A 17,221-nucleotide genomic window follows, 5' to 3' on the forward strand; every position below is an offset into this window, starting at 1 on the left:
AACGAGAGGTTGTGTCGCCTCACTAGGGCACAGATTAAAAATATTTTTATGTCAGTTAGCCATATTTGTTTAAGTTTCTACTGAATTCGAAAAAATTCGACTGTATAGATCACCCACGCTGAACTGTCCCACCAAACTCAATGACAGGGGGGCGCTACGATCGTTCAACTATATGGTTTCCAACATGGCAAAAATCGGAACCAGCGAACCGGTATTGACGGTGGCGCCCCACTGTCAATGTCATGCATAGGACAGTTCAGTATTTTGGAACTATATCTGACTTACTTTTCCTTTTGAAAGTGTCAAACAATTTTATTTTCTGTACAAAAAAAAACTTACTTGGGCGTATATTGCGGCAATATATTGGTAACACCAGGCCTGTTCATCTCCGCGAGTTTACATCGAAAACAAAACACGCACGATGGCCCACCTACAGGATACTATTCGACAAGGCCTCACATACGAGCGAACATTGACTCACGCACGCGTATTCTTGTGTATGATGAAAGAAAATAAAGAAAATGGTGTACTAAATACTGTGCAGTATTTAATTGCCTAAATAATAATAAAAACACAGAATGTAATTTTTTAAGTTGCCTCAAGACACTGAGAGGTAAATAAGTAGTTAATAATATTATTCATGATAATTCATGCTAAATCATGCTGTCGGTGCTTGACTCTTGAGACAGGCTAAATTACACCTTAATGTTAATGACATTGAGCATACATTTTTTTAAATACCTTCGCGAAGTAAACCTTCTGTACGTAGTACTTATTATTACTCACAATATTTTGGTTTTCTGATAGATTGCCGAATAGTATCGTCTCCATACATTATTTTATCGCAGTCGCGTTGCTATTGTACAATTAGCAACCGGTTGCTAAAATCGTATACGCATGTCGTAGGTAGTGACACATTATCTTTTTTATCATTTTTAATGCGATTTATCACATCACACTTTCCCAGCCTTAGAATGGGATAAGGGGACCTATCATGTGAGCCGTTTACTAATTTGCCAGTAATAGGCGTGACAAAATCGCCCGAAAGCACGAAAGTTTTTCCTCATCGCGACAAGATCGGTGTAAAGAGCGCTTTCACATTGGGGCGTCAGAAGCGCGACAGCAGCGCGGCAACGGCATTTTTATAACGTGAAGGCAGGCACGCGTGAAGCTAGAGTGCGCGATGGCGATTAGTACTATTAAATGTGAAAGCGCTCAATAGTTCCTAGGCTTACCTTGCTGATGTCGACGCCAGTGACTCCCTTCACCAAGTCAGGGATGCACTGCACGATGCTGAGCACTTCTCCGGTCAGCTTGGCGGCTCCCACTTCGCCGCCGCCGCAAGACACCATCGTCACCTTGCGCGCTTGGGACAGAGGCGCTGCCACCTCTGCTGCCACCTGAGAGAAGAAAGAAGATTAACGGGACAACTCCTGTGGACAACTGCTGCAACTCCTGTGTAGCCAGGATCTATCAATAAAAACCCAACCAGTGGAGGTCAAGTTTGTCCCGGGGGAAAGTTAAACTGTCATTGGACTCGCAACGAAATTAATCAGTAGAGACCTAAAGAGGAAGATTAGTTGGTACCCAAAAACACTCCACACCTATTGTATTTAATGCAGACTACAAACTTTTTATCGGCCAATATAATCGGGCTGTTATCAGTATACAGGGTGTTAGGTAAATGGGTATATGAGCCGACACTAGTCCATGTTAACATATGCATATAAATGGTATGGTGAACAAAAATTTGATATCATCATTTAATTTTTTTAAATTTTCATACAAAATAAATTTTATAAAATCCGATTTGTATGAAAATTTAAATAATTAAAATGAAGATATCAATTTTCTGACTTCACCATACCATTTATATGCCCATGTTAACATGGGCTAGTGTCGGCTCATATACCCATTTACCTAACACCCTGTATATGTAATCTAAGTAACCGGTGTAGTGTGGTGTGGCTTTGGTATCGGCCAATTTCTCATACTACCAACCATTAATTAGGCAGTCGAAACTATCTACAAAATAATATCAAGGCACTACAAATAAACATACAAGTAATAAAATATAAAAACACGCGTTAGTATAAGCAAAAATATGTCTTGTTAACATTAAAAACTAAAAATAAGTCGTTACAAAGCATTTCACATAAATAACTTTCATTAATAGACAACGCTGGCATTGTTTCAAAACTTTACGAGCATTTACTATTTGCGTGGCATTGATAAAATAGACTTGAGTTATTTTCAATTCGTTCATACAGGGTGTAAGAAACATACTCCTTGTTTAACCCTCGTGGTAAGGTTAGTGCTCGTGTTACTAATGGGTTCACTACAATAGTCGGCGGAGTATGAACCCCGTCCAAAGGGATCAAATTCTCCAATCACCAGCATCGCTGCAAGCCTGTAGTGGCCTAGATAGGCAGCTTGCTTTTTGGGAAATCTAGGATGGTTGGAGTAGGAAGATAAACCACAAATTGCGCACCATGGCCCAATATAGAAGCTAAGTGCGAATAGATTGCCCTGCAAAACTAACTAAGATGTATGAGTACAATAATAATACTAAGTGTCGGCGCAAATGGGCCACCGACGCGCTACCGCCACATTTCTAAGAGTGTCAGAAGCGAGCGACAGCCACCGGTGTCTGGAAGCCACCACATTTTAAACCCGCTCTATGCTAAATATTCGGAATAGGTATTTAAAAATATTTGGATTAGGTGGATTAGGTAAATCAGTACCTAATCCAAATATTTTAATCCAACCCATCTCTAGTGGCGAGTGTCGGCGTTTTATGTGGCACGTAGTGACCACTAGTGGCGAGTTGCGGACACTACTAAGCGGCGCGTCTATACAAAATATATTAAAAAGTGTGTTAAGTCGCCGTCACTGGCCACCGGTGGCTGTGGTCGGTGGCCCATTTGCACCAAAGTGTCGTTCATATATTGGCCCGGCTGGGAAAACACAATCAGAGTACAAACCTTGGGTAGAGTCTCCAGCATCATGTCGACCATGGCAGCGGATCCGTACTCCTTCCACGCCTCGGCCTTCTTGGACATCTGTTCGGCGTCTGCTACTGCCTTGGCTTTGATGGCGTAGGCCTCCGCCTGCGGATCACAATGTTCAATCATTAATTTTTTTTTTATTTGTACTCCTTTCCATTCCATTTCTATCAGTTTTTAAATTTTATACAGAACTAGCTTTCCGCCCGCAGTTTCGCCCGCGTGAAATTTTGTCTGTCACAGAAAAACTTTATCACGCGCGCCCCTGTTCCAAAAACCGGAATAAAAACTATCCTATGTCCTTTCCCGGGACTACTATGCCAAATTTCATCACAATCTGTTCAGTGGTTTAGGCGTGAAAGCAAGACAGACAGACAGTTACTTTCGCATTTATAATATTAGTATAGACTATAAATAACTTGAAAAAATCGAATTGCATAAGGAAGGGAATCCAACCTACGACCATTCGCTTGCCGGGCGCTTCCATCTGAGCTATTTAGAAACTGGATGAACCAGTCAAAATTTTCTAGCGTAATATGTTCGCTGTTACAGCCAGCGTTAGTTTGAGATGCGACTCTTAACGCTAGTAAACTTTTAAACGGAATTTACAGAACCACAATGTAACTGACAGGGCTACAGTAACTCTCTACGTTTAAAATTGTTAATATTTTACATTGTTTCCGAGCCTGGTCAACGCCTTGCTGGGAGGCGGTCACCTTCTTTTGCGACGGCAACGGAGCGCGAGTGAGAGGACCGTCTGAAGGAAACAGTTTGGCGTTGCAGACCGTTCAGGCAAGCAGGCAAGGGGGATATTATTATGTAGATGGGCCGTCGCCGACGGTGTTTCAGACGTCTAAGATATGGATGCTTCCTCCTGACACCGTCAGTCGGTCCATGACGAAACGCCGCTGAGATTTTATTATACTCTGTCTTTCTTAAAACTGCAGTGCATTTTACAGGCTTTTGTCCCTCAAGAGTGACAATGCGCAAAGGATTTCCTCTGTGTCAAAAACACTGTGGTTCTAGTAGTGCTACACAAACATCTTATGTGGAAGAACAAGGTGAGTCCGGTACTCACCTCTCCGCGAACTTTCACGGCCTCAGCCTCGGCCTCTGCTTCGAGCACGGTCTTAAGTCGCTGCGCTTCGGCCAACTTCTCCAATTTGAATTTCTCGGCTTCAGCAGGTCTGTGAATGAAAGGTATTTTAGTAGAGGTAACGTACAATATAATTTATTAAATCATGTTATAATTTGATTTACTTAAACTGGATATCATTGGAATAGACGAAATACGATGCTCGAATTATTGAGAAGTTGCGTTAAGTGATACTTTGCCAACTTCTGCACGACGATCTCCTGCGTGCGCTCCACCACCGCGATCTGCATCTGCTCTCCTTAGCAGGGTACTCATTTAGCCGTGTAGCGTGTAATGTATCAGATACTGTATCAAGTGAGTACATAGGCACGAACCCGCTGCGAGCTGCTCGCGCGTGGTTCGCAGGGAGATCGTAGCGACCCGCCGCGTAGCGGTATCACTGCGAGTACAAAGGCGGCTGGCAGTAGGATTCAGGAGCTCGCAGCCAGATACGCGATGACCGTGGACGAGCCGTACTCACTTGAAGGTTGGTTACGTTACATGCTATGTTACGTGCTGCATGGCACAGGTGAGTACCCTGCCCTTGAGGGCTGCTGGTGTCTGCTGCACAGCATCTGGTGTGGGATGGGGCCTGACCTGCGCACAGTGGCCTCCAGCTCGCGCTCGCGGCGCTGCACCTCCCACTTCTGCACGGCGATCTCCTGAGCTCGCTCCACCACCGCGACCTGCGTCTGCTCTCCTTGAGGGCTGCTGGTGTCTGCTGCACAGCATCTGGTGTGGGATGGGGCCTGACCTGCGCACAGTGGCCTCCAGCTCGCGCTCGCGGCGCTGCACCTCCCACTTCTGCACGGCGATCTCCTGAGCTCGCTCCACCACCGCGACCTGCGTCTGCTCTCCTTGAGGGCTGCTGGTGTCTGCTGCACAGCATCTGGTGTGGGATGGGGCCTGACCTGCGCACAGTGGCCTCCAGCTCGCGCTCGCGGCGCTGCACCTCCCACTTCTGCACGGCGATCTCCTGAGCTCGCTCCACCACCGCGACCTGCGTCTGCTCTCCTTGAGGGCTGCTGGTGTCTGCTGCACAGCATCTGGTGTGGGATGGGGCCTGACCTGCGCACAGTGGCCTCCAGCTCGCGCTCGCGGCGCTGCACCTCCCACTTCTGCACGGCGATCTCCTGAGCTCGCTCCACCACCGCGACCTGCGTCTGCTCTCCTTGAGGGCTGCTGGTGTCTGCTGCACAGCATCTGGTGTGGGATGGGGCCTGACCTGCGCACAGTGGCCTCCAGCTCGCGCTCGCGGCGCTGCACCTCCCACTTCTGCACGGCGATCTCCTGAGCTCGCTCCACCACCGCGACCTGCGTCTGCTCTCCTTGAGGGCTGCTGGTGTCTGCTGCACAGCATCTGGTGTGGGATGGGGCCTGACCTGCGCACAGTGGCCTCCAGCTCGCGCTCGCGGCGCTGCACCTCCCACTTCTGCACGGCGATCTCCTGAGCTCGCTCCACCACCGCGACCTGCGTCTGCTCTCCTTGAGGGCTGCTGGTGTCTGCTGCACAGCATCTGGTGTGGGATGGGGCCTGACCTGCGCACAGTGGCCTCCAGCTCGCGCTCGCGGCGCTGCACCTCCCACTTCTGCACGGCGATCTCCTGAGCTCGCTCCACCACCGCGACCTGCGTCTGCTCTCCTTGAGGGCTGCTGGTGTCTGCTGCACAGCATCTGGTGTGGGATGGGGCCTGACCTGCGCACAGTGGCCTCCAGCTCGCGCTCGCGGCGCTGCACCTCCCACTTCTGCACGGCGATCTCCTGCGTGCGCTCCACCACCGCGATCTGCATTTGCTCCTCCTTGATGCGCTGCTTCGTCTTCGCCGCTTGCAGTTCATAAGCCATCTCCGCTTCGGCCTGAGGTGTTATAAGTGCGTCAATATAACAACAACATTACATTACTTCTTTGAAAAAACTCGGTAAACACAACGATCGAATCTTAACAAAATATTACGATACAAATCTAAGCACATGAATTTAAATGATCATCATAATTTCTTCCAAAGATTTCCAGATTGACCGCTTACCAGTATGTGTCTATTCCAGAACTTTGCAGCCTTATCTGGCGTGCTATGTACCCTGTGTATTACCACTTCAGTTTGCTAATACGTCGAGCTATGTCAGCGACTTTTGTTCATTCTCTATACACTTACAAGCTCAGTATTGCATAGCAAGCTATACACGGTGAACTTTAAGTAGGCGCGCACACCGTTGATTTTTAGTTGGCCGATAGTTGTGCCCGATTTTAAATTGTATGAAGAATCGGTCAAATCGAATCGGCGTAGTGTGCGCACTCCCATACATGCCCATACTGATCAACTGCCCGACTAAACTATCGGCCGACGAAAAATCAACGGTGTGCGCCTACTCTTATGCTTTAAAATAAATACCTTCTTCGTCTGCACTTCGACGTCATAAGCGGCTTTCTTCAGTTCGAAGTCTCGCTGCGCTTTCGCGATCTCGGTGTCGTTTAGGAAGCGAGCAGCCATTCGCTGCTCTTCAGCCATCGCTTCCTTGATCTTGGCCTCGGCTTGGGCCTCCGCCTCTCCGATACGAGCGTCTCTCTTCACCTCGGCCGTGCGAGCCATTCCAAGAGCTTTCAGGTAACCCTGCGTGTAGAATATACAGATATAGCGGGTCACGTTTATAATAATATGTACCTATACGTAGCACCCGTGCGAAGCTGGGGCACGCCGCTAGTTACATTATAAGCTGACGGAGTTAATAATTTCACGTTGACAGGTATACGGTAGAAGCCAAACTTACTGTAAGATATTATCATATCGTTCTTTGGGATTTCTTAAAAATATTGTGTGTATTTGGATATGGATATTATAAAATGATCATGACATTAATGTGTAATTTTCAAAGTACATATTATATCTAAAGAACTGTTGAACATTTTAGAAATATGTAAATACTTATGATTTAAACTTATTATCCGCGCAAATTGCAACTATTTCTACTAGCTATAGTTATTTATTTTTGTGTGGTGGTGTAACCTGGTTATGTCATAGGCACACTTATTGGGGAATTCAGGTCAATTAGGATCAAACGATTAATAAGCGAGAACGTGACAAACCTAATCTACTACTACATATTTATTTAGATTCTCGTATGGCCTTTTATCTTCACTTTACATTTTCTTATTTATAGGGTCTTTTATCATTCTTAAAATGCTAGTGCACACATGCTACACAAAGTGTACCTTTTTATGGAAAATACATTACACAATCAATTAGTAATATTGTCTCTGAAACAATAAACTGGACATTCATAGTATTTGACCTTCATGGAAATGGTAATAGACATGTTACTGTCATATGTTTTGTTTCCCACGGCTATAACTGACCAAGTGACCATGACACACATTGCGTCACCTAATTCCCGTATCATTAGCTAGTTAAAGGGAATCTAGGTTTTAATATGTACAGTCGCGGAATGAAAAGGTTCGTCACCTTAGTGTCGGTTTTCGCTTGCACTAGGTACTGTAAGAGTCAAACCTGCCAACATAACAGTGCGAGAAACAGTGCTGCTAACATTTAAATAAATATGACGTTTGCTAACGAATAAGGTTTTGCTTGTTTATTTTTCTATCCCATCAGTGCAATGCAATGATGACCTTCCCCCCTAGACAAAACGCACTTTTTGATCGAATCGAAAATCGAATCCGTCAAATTCCATACAAAAAAGGGGCTTTTCGACCACTTTTCGACTGGTTTGCGATTATAATGGCACTTTGTCTAGACCCACTGGACCAATTGACAATAGTTTTTTTTTTATTTAAAAGAAATAATAATGGCAGGTTGAACCAACAAGAAGGTTTAAGTTTATCAATCATAATAATCTTCTTGACAAGATAAATCGTCAAACAACTTTAATCTGAATAATTTTGAACTTTACTGACGAACAGTTAAAGATTATTTTCTCTAACTCGAGATTATTCTGTAACATAGTTTCAAAAGGTAATATGTGCTCGCGATTCGTTGAAGGAATCAATTTGAAAACTGACGAACCTTTTCATTCCGTGACTGTACAAAGACTTATTTATTCGTTACTTGTATTAGATGTTTATTGATAACTAGCGGCCGCCCGCGACTTCGTACGCGTGGATCCCGTTTTACCCCCTTAGGGGTGGAGTTTCGTAAAATACTTTCCTAGCGGATGCCTACATCATAACATCTACCTGCATACCAAATTACAGCCCGGTCCAGTGGTTTGGGCTGTGCGTTGATAGATCACTATGTCAGTTAATCAGTCACCGTTGAGTTATACACATATAGATTATGCCAAAGCATTAAAATAGCCATAGGTTTATATCAAATACTATTACTATTTGATGCAGGTGCAGCTGGTGTGATAATGGTAAATCCAGGTTTATATTTTATTGCAATCAACGGAAAGTAATAAGGGAGGTATAGGATAGCCGATAATATCTATGTGATAACATCGATACAAAGCTAGGGGGTATCTTGTGTTGATTGTATCAGCAAACTAATTAATTAAGTCCATATACTACTGGTTATTGTATTGTGTATGTATAACATCATTTGCTAATGAAAGTAGCAGCCGTTTCTAAGCTGCATGTATGAGACAACATTTAAAGGCAGGGATTGAGGCTTTTATAACAGTAAGCTGTGGGTGCCCAGCAACTTTAGACTAAGATGCTGTTTATTGATTCTAATTGGTCAGAGGGCACCGAAACGTTGACGACCATAAAACTAGATGAATAGTGGCAGACTGCGTTCGCACGAAAATGTATACTTTAACTAAAGGTACTACTATTGTACAATATAAAGTAGTTATGGTTTCAAAGAATAAATTTCGTGCGAGAGCAGTCGTGTGAAGGAATGATTGCAAAACAGTTTAAGTCATTATTATTTTGGTACAAGTGCTATATTGGTAGGCGAGGCAATATAGCGCCATAGTGTAATAAATTCAATGCGCACGCGAATTCATTCAACCATTTTCAACACACTTGTACGAATTTTTTTAATTTATAATTCACAATCACTTAAAGTGAATGTTAGACATATTTTCAAAACAATTAATAAATCAGTTGAAAAACACACTGTCGTTTCGTGTAATAGGCGACACTCTCAAACTCAAAAAAGGTGCATCAAGATTCACTCAACTAACAAGTGTGTTGAAAAATAACTGCGGTACAAATAAAGAAAACCAAATGAATTGTAGCCCCTGCCTCTATTGAATAAACTAGTCGACACAGAGCAATTTCATTCCGCTCATTGAATTCTAAGCTAACAAAATTAGGTTCTTAATTTTTAGTTAAAATTGTGCTTTCAGGCAAGTGCATTGCTTGTACATGCTTCGGCAAATATTAGTGTCAAGTAGTTTATTCCTGTTCATAACATTGTCCGAATTTAAATATACGTCGCAGTTCGAAGATTGGTTTAAGCGCATAGTATACACTGCGTGGCACGCGGTAACAAAACATACAGCAACGAACGCCATTCCAAACGTAACGTACCTTCGCTCCCTGTGGCAGTTTAGAGAGAAAACATTGTACTTATATGTGCGGTGAACATTTTGTATAATAGTCAACATTAACTTGTGTATACTTGTGTACTTCATCGGCACGTATTCCCACATTCAATAGTACAGAAGCATGAACGCGTGTGAGTTATTTATACTTATGTATAACACTGCAAACAAAGCTTTGAATGCGGAAATAAGTATCTAAAATCAGTTTGTGTCACTAGAAGTGCTAATGATGACTATTTATATCTTAAAAAGATAAAATAATGTACGTATGTAAATATGTAGTACAGACGTAGTTTTCACAATGCAAGAAGTGTTAAAACGTAACAAAATGTTTATTATTGTAATTTATTCCAAATATCATAGTACATGAAGACATACCTCCTCATCTCTTATGTCCTTGAGCGTGTAAGACACGACAGTAATGCCCATGTTGATAAGGTCGCTTGAAGCTACTTCGAAAACCTAGAAAAATAAATATATGTTTAGTTAATTGATTTTCGGTGAAGGATTTCATTGGATTTTAAGCGCTAATAAAATCGTATAACCATCATGAAGATTTTTACATTTACCTTCTTGGAGAATATTTTCCTGTCTTTGTATATTTCTTCGACTGTCATGGAGCCCATAATAGCACGCTGATGACCTTCGAGGGTTACCAGAGCTATATGTTGAATCTCATGCTCCGATTTGCCCAAAAACTGTTCGCAAGCTGAGAGCAGCATTTCGGCGTTTTGACCTTGTATCTTAACCTGGAATATATTCAAAGAATTTTATTTAAAGTTAACATTGAACCATCCATATTAATGTACAGTCAACAGCATGATGATACTGTGCTGTCGTCTGTACTTGAACAGTGTTTAGAAGCTTTACAAATTGAAAACTAATATAGTTTTTTTTACTGTGAAGTAATAAAAGTACAGGCATTAAGCTCTTCCAGTCTGAAAGTAAAGACCCTTTTCAAAGTCGTGCATAGCGTGGGGGCCGGGCTGGCACGTCATTCAAATATTAGTACTAACTCATGAGCTATGATACTAAACGCCCCCCACTCTCCCCGTGACATAGCATGTCAGGGGCCCTGAAAAAGAACTCTATACACGCCGTTTGCACAAAATGACAATGATATAAGTCGCGTAATTTGTTCCGCTATATGGCAGCAGTCAAGGTGCCATGGAGCATCCATCAGGAATATCAAACATGTATTGTCTATAATAATACTTATAACAACCAAGATGATCTTCTCAAGACAGTAAGCATGTAGATAAGTATTATAAGAACTGCTAATTAGCATTAGCATTCCACTGTATTTTTATGAGTAGGTAAATTAAATTGAATTTTCCTTATACATATTTTGTTTGGCAAAGGCAAGGCAAGAGCTATGACGTCGTCAATAGTTCATAACTATTATTGATTGATTTATATTGATTTTAAAGCATTTGTACTGATCTGTATGTTTTCCTAATACCTAAAAACAAAATATTGAAAAGTAATTAGTTTTTCGGCTTATTCCCTACTTGGCAGTTGGGATTTTTGATAGGTATTTATCTGTTGTGTCAGGTTGGGTGAAAACGTGTCCAGTTAGGCATAAACCGGTTTTTCGAGGGTATACTTTTATGTTGTTTCTTCTAATTTTTGGCTAATAGTGATAACTAGTCAATTCGCCATTCTTCAACTTGTCTGTCAGCTTGTAAATAGTAGTACATAAAAAGCTACATCCTGCGATACCAAGCGCGGTGACAATAGGCATTACAACCCAAATGAGGCACATCAGACATAATAGAGAGGATCCATGAATGTAATTAACCTTGCTTACTTATAGTTTGCACGTTTTATGGTTATGCAATAAACTATTGAATACTGAGTACATATTAAAATAATAGAAGCCTTTTTTTAATGACGTCAGGACCCCATGAAGCTAAACAAATTATTACATTTTCTGATATACATGTGTATGTGAGTGGGACTGTGTGTCAAACACATAGTGTGAAAGTAAACTTATACAATGTGACTCGTAAGTGGTGTACTTAACCTGAATGATTGATTCTACTGCTCAAATGCAACAAGTTTCGTACACGAATAATTAAATACCAATAAAGATATCTCACACTTATTTACTGATGAGCATAAAAAGGTTAATTTATTTGGAAGATTGAATTTCCTTTTTATCTTTGAGCAGTAAAATCAATTCTTTAAGTTTGATACACCACCAATAGGTCTTCGCCCTGTATAATGATCAATGCTCACCTGCGCAATGCCAGTGACAGATATTGGAACACCCTGGCTGGTGTAGACAGTGGGCGATTCTACTTGTAACGTCATGGTGTTGAGTGAGATCCTCTGCACGTTTTGGATGGCGGGCCAGACGAACGCCCGGCCACCCGGGACTAACAAAGGCTTGGAGTAACAGCATCCTGAGGAATAACAATACCACCATATCATGACAAAGAGTACGATGAAAATATTAAGGCAAGCAGAAATATTCGTAAAAAATACATATTTAGCTCCATAGAAATATCTTAAAAAACTTTCGTCTTATACATTTATTTGTAGGCAAATGCTTACGAATAAATGTAGCTTAAGAGATTTTTTCTTTAAAGATCACCATTTTGTCCTTTAAAGCCATAATATGAATGTGACTAAGTGCTATAAAAGCACTTTTTATAGAAAGTGACTATTTATAAACTTAAAAACTAAACTATATAAAAAAAAAATAGAAAGTTACATAATTTTCTATACCAATATGGAATAGAAGTGATTGATAACATACTCAGGGGTATGTAACCAGTTTTCACCATCAATCCCTAATTTTTAAGTGACGCCTATGTATAGGGTTGCCAACTATACTGTTTTGAACAGTATTATACTGTTTTTCACTAAATTATACTTTTTACTGTTGAACAAAAATAAAGTATACAAAATACTGTTTTCAGCTAGCATCACTAGTATCCATAGATATTTTTAAAAGTAAATGCCCAACACCACATTTAAGTACGCGTTGTAGAGCTATACTGTTTGTTTTTTTTTAATACTGTCTGTTTTCCTTCTCCGACCTCTGATATACTTTATACAGGGTGTCCCGTAATGTAACGTCAAGCCGGAACTGGGTGTTGAGGCAAGTTATGCTGGTTCTCAGAAAAATATAAAAAAAAATCTATATGGCATTTTGTCAAAATAATAGGCATTTAAAAAAAAACGAAAAATTCTACTCCCGGTGACGGTATTTTTACTCGTGTTGCCACAAATCTTCACTTTTTCCAAATTTTTTTTTTTGTTATGTATCCCTGAATAATGCTTCTCTAAATTGTTATCAAAATTACAAAACCAGCTGCTCCAGCTTGGAAGAAAAAAATACATTATTCCCAAAAAAATTTTCAAAATAAAAATTTTGCCTAGTTTAAACTGACTGTACTGAAAAAAAATTGTACTACGCGAGTGTGGCAAGTGACGTCATAATTTGGCGCATTTAGTAAGGATTCCAAAATGGTATAACACTTGGTAAATTCTTGCTGTAATTGTCGACAATTTTTGGTTTTTTGGAAATAATCCCGTTTTTAACTTTATCTACCTTGGTTAAAAATTATTATTCTAATGTGCCCAAAATTCAAGTTTCTGGCTTAAATGAGGTGGAGAAGCTATTTTAAAAGGTATGAGCGGGACGGAGAGGGCCATCTTACCAAGCAGGGATGTTATGGATATCCGTAACCGTAACCGAAACTATCGGATATCCGAAATAAAAAAAATATCCATAACCGTAACCGAAACTGATTCAAAAGTTACGGATAGTTTCGGATAAAGGCGGAGTCTAAGGGTACAATTATTCCAAACTGCAAAACTCTATGAAATCTGCAGTATACACGCCGCAGCTGCAATGCCGCGCTGCTGATTTCATAGAGTTTTGCAGTTTGCGGTCTGCGGCCCGTCTTGGAATTGTACCTTAAATCTTAATATTTGTTACCAACTTGTCTGGCATTCCCTGGCACCATCTAACATGCCAGCCTGTTTTACCTTTATCATACATAGGTGTCGTCTTAGTTGGTACATAAAGTAGCTATGTGGGTCACGCAGCATCTTGCTATTTGAATTATACCTACATTTTTGAAATTCTAATAATTCCGTAACCGAAATTATCCGAAACTTTCGGATAATCTGAAATGATTTCATATCCGTGACCGTAACCGAAACCGGTATAATATTATTCTAATATCCGTAACCGTATCCATAACCGAAACTTCATATCCTTATTATCCCTGTTACCAAGTACAAGTGCAGGCAGAGCAGGTAGTAGCGGTGCGCACACACGGGTGACTTTTGTCACAGTATGTCAACTACTAATTACTGTCATGGTGACAAAGGTTTCTGTGACTGACTGTACGGTAGTCAGTCACAGAAACTTGAATTTTGGGCACATTAGAATAATAATTTTTAACCAAGGTAGATAAAGTTAAAAACGGGATTATTTCCAAAAAACCAAAAATTGTCGACAATTACAGCAAGAATTTACCAAGTGTTATACCATTTTGGAATCCTTACTAAATGCGCCAAATTATGACGTCACATGCCACACTTGCGTAGTACATTTTTTTTTCAGTACAGTCAGTTTAAACTAGGCAAAATTTTTATTTTGAAATTTTTTTTGGGAATAATGTATTTTTTTTATCCAAGCTGGAGCAGCTGGTTTTGTAATTTTGATAACAATTTAGAGAAGCATTATTCAGGGTTACATAACAAAAAAAAAATTTGGAAAAAGTGAAGATTTGTGGCAACACGAGTAAAAAGACCGTCACCTGGAGTAGAAATTTTTGATTTTTTTAAATGCCCATTATTTTGAAAATATGCCACATAGATTTTTTTTTATATTTTTCTGATAACCAGCATAACTTGCCTCAACACCCAGTTCCGGCTTGACGTTGCATTACGGGACACCCTGTATTTTGAAAGAAAAGTTGGCAACCCTACCTATGTAAACAAAATTCCTATTATGTGTTATCATATAGGGGTCACATAAAAATTGGTGGGATTGATGGTGAAAACGGGCATATGTGTCTTGTATCATCATAATGTACATAACAGTAAGCATCAAATAGTCTGTAACACCTAAAGTAGACAATAACTTTGCAACACATCTTTTTCAGATACAGACTAAGGTTGTGTCACTAACTTTTTGACAAATTTGGGTGTGACAAAATATTTGACGATGACTGTACATAAATTAACAAAGCTCTCTAGGCTTATAGTCCAGTCATTTAAGCTTAAATTAGGTAAGAATCTCGGAATTCGAGATACCCAGCTGTAAGTCTGTAAATACTTGTATATTGACACCCTAAAAGTTGTCTCAAAACCTACATATGGTAGGGTGTAAGCAACTACTAAATTTTAAGGTCAAAGGTCACAAAAATCGGTTTTTTGCGCTTTTTTTGGAAATATCTCATTTCCTATTACTACTTACATGGATTTTTAAGAAGCTTATGCATGTCACAACTAAGGACCTCATAAATAAAATCTATATAGCTCTAGCTCAATCAGTTTTTTGCTATGGAATCTCAGTTTGGGGGGGCTCAACCAAAACGAAACTTCTGGAGGTAGAAAGAACGCAAAGACGGTTACTTAAAGTAATGTACTCTCTGCCTTTCAGACATTCTACTGAAGAACTTTATAATCACGGAGATCTCCTTTCTATAAGAAAACTATATATATTAACTGCCATATTGAAAATACATAAAAGTATATACTATGACCCTAAAATTAATAACAAAAGAAGAAAGGACAAAGCTGCTCCTGGGTCATTCCATGACAAATGTTACCGAGGGTGAAAAACTAAATATGTTCTTTTCGCATTAAATTTGATGGATTTTGAAAGTAAACATTCCAAATTATAATGTGCAACAAAAAAAATCTGAAAGAAACAAGTAATTTTTAAGTTATTAGTCTTCAAAGTGTATACTTAAGTCAACTGTCTGAATGATCATTTTCTCTCTAATTATTGGTAATACGATTTAAAAAAAAACTATCAATCTGTGAAACGTTTTGCCACTATATGATTCGAGGGTATTTATCATAGTATTGGTAGATAGCGTCATAGTCCCAAAAAAATGGATAAGTATCAAGTTTTAAGTGTGTTTTCTTGTTACTTCGGCGATGTAACACCCGAAACAGAAAAACAGGTATTTGTTTTATTATTGTACCTTACACATGGATTAGGGTAACAATATTTGGTAAAAGTAAGGTCATGGTAGTAATGATTTCAAATACTAACTAATATCTGAGCATGATACTAATTTAGTATGTTTCTTTCTTGATTAAAAACTGTAACACCCGAAACGTTTCGGGTATTACATTTTTATTTATATGTCGATAATGTGTGTATATTGCTTGGAGAAGTGAAAAAGTATTACTGTGAGAGTCCTTTGACCTCCCACTAGCGCTGGCATCGGAAAAGGAGTCATATTTCTCAATTTAAGACTTTTTTGAAATGTCGACTTAACACTAAAATTAAGGTATTGCTGAAAAGTGTCGATGTTTGACATTTCCAATAAATATCGTAATTAGAAATTAAAGTAATGCTATTTCAAGCCAAAAACAATAGAAAAAGCTATATTCTGAGGAAAAATTAAACTTGAACTTTGTATATTTAAAAAAAAAAGCTGCTTCGTAATTTCAAACCAGAATTCGCTCTATTTGTGTTTATTTGTTGTACTCCTTATTTTGTAGTACCTAGAGACTAATAAAACACCGATTTTATCGATAAAACGCGTTGAATTTTCGTACTCGTAACACCCGAAACAGAACCATTGTAACACCCGAAACAAAGAAAAAATTTATAAAAAAATAGTAAAACGTTTTATTTAACAGTGATTGTATGTTACATGGTTTGTAAATGTCATACTTTAGAAGTCCTGTAAGTTTTAGGTATGACTCCTTAAGAAAATTCGCTAAATTTCGAGTAAATGCAGCAACAGTCAGAACATAGAGGCAAAATCTCGTAACGCCCGAAACGCACACTTTTCGACTCATATTTTCGTTATCTTACATTCTAAGCTGTACAAACTTTATTATTTAGATAAAAGAACTAAAAACGGACAGATTAAGGCACTAACATTATTAAAATACTATTTCAAAATACATGAAATTGTTGAATATGTGTGTACGAACGTAACACCCGAAACGATGGAATGACCCTCCTACTATTCCTTCCATCTTCCATCAGTATCGATCACTAATCACCCCCTGATAGTTATTTTGAAAATATATTTCATGTACAGAATTGACCTCTCTACAGATTTATTATAAGTACTAGCGGCCGCCCGCTATCTCGAAAACGGTTCACCGTATAAAAACATTTTTTAAACAAAATTTGTAGAGAATTTAGTATTCTACAATATTGATAATAAATACAAATAGCAAAAAAACCCATAGGAAATGAGATATTTCTAAAAAAAAAGCAAAAAACTGATTTTTGTGACCGATGACCTTGAAATTTAACAGTTGCTTACACCCTACCATATGTAGGTTTTGAGACAATTTTTAGGGTATCAATATACACGTATTTACAGACTTACAGCTGGGTATCTCGAATTCCGAGGTG

At 39.7% G+C, this 17,221-nt stretch overlaps 1 protein-coding gene across 4 annotated transcripts in view; it reads right to left on the reverse strand.

The window, feature by feature from the left end:
- LOC135086847 (flotillin-1) overlaps positions 1-17,221 on the reverse strand; it is a 31,193-nt gene that overhangs the window by 12,467 nt on the left and 1,505 nt on the right. For 2 of the 4 annotated variants that reach the window (XM_063981664.1, XM_063981663.1), the window contains exons 1-5: positions 6,531-6,645; positions 4,738-5,997; positions 4,084-4,192; positions 2,985-3,110; positions 1,236-1,400 (exon numbers count right to left, since the gene is read on the reverse strand). In XM_063981664.1, coding sequence (XP_063837734.1) covers positions 1,236-1,400; positions 2,985-3,110; positions 4,084-4,192; positions 4,738-5,997; positions 6,531-6,556 — 1,686 coding nt within the window. In that variant the 5' untranslated portion in view covers positions 6,557-6,645. Of the gene's footprint in view, positions 1-1,235; positions 1,401-2,984; positions 3,111-4,083; positions 4,193-4,737; positions 5,998-6,530; positions 6,750-10,020; positions 10,105-10,211; positions 10,392-11,883; positions 12,051-17,221 lie in introns of those variants that run through there. The other 2 variants (XM_063981665.1, XM_063981662.1) reach the window with 2 other exon arrangements.

This window comes from Ostrinia nubilalis, chromosome Z (genome assembly GCF_963855985.1).
Source record: "Ostrinia nubilalis chromosome Z, ilOstNubi1.1, whole genome shotgun sequence".
NCBI classification, from domain to species: Eukaryota; Metazoa; Arthropoda; class Insecta; order Lepidoptera; family Crambidae; genus Ostrinia; species Ostrinia nubilalis.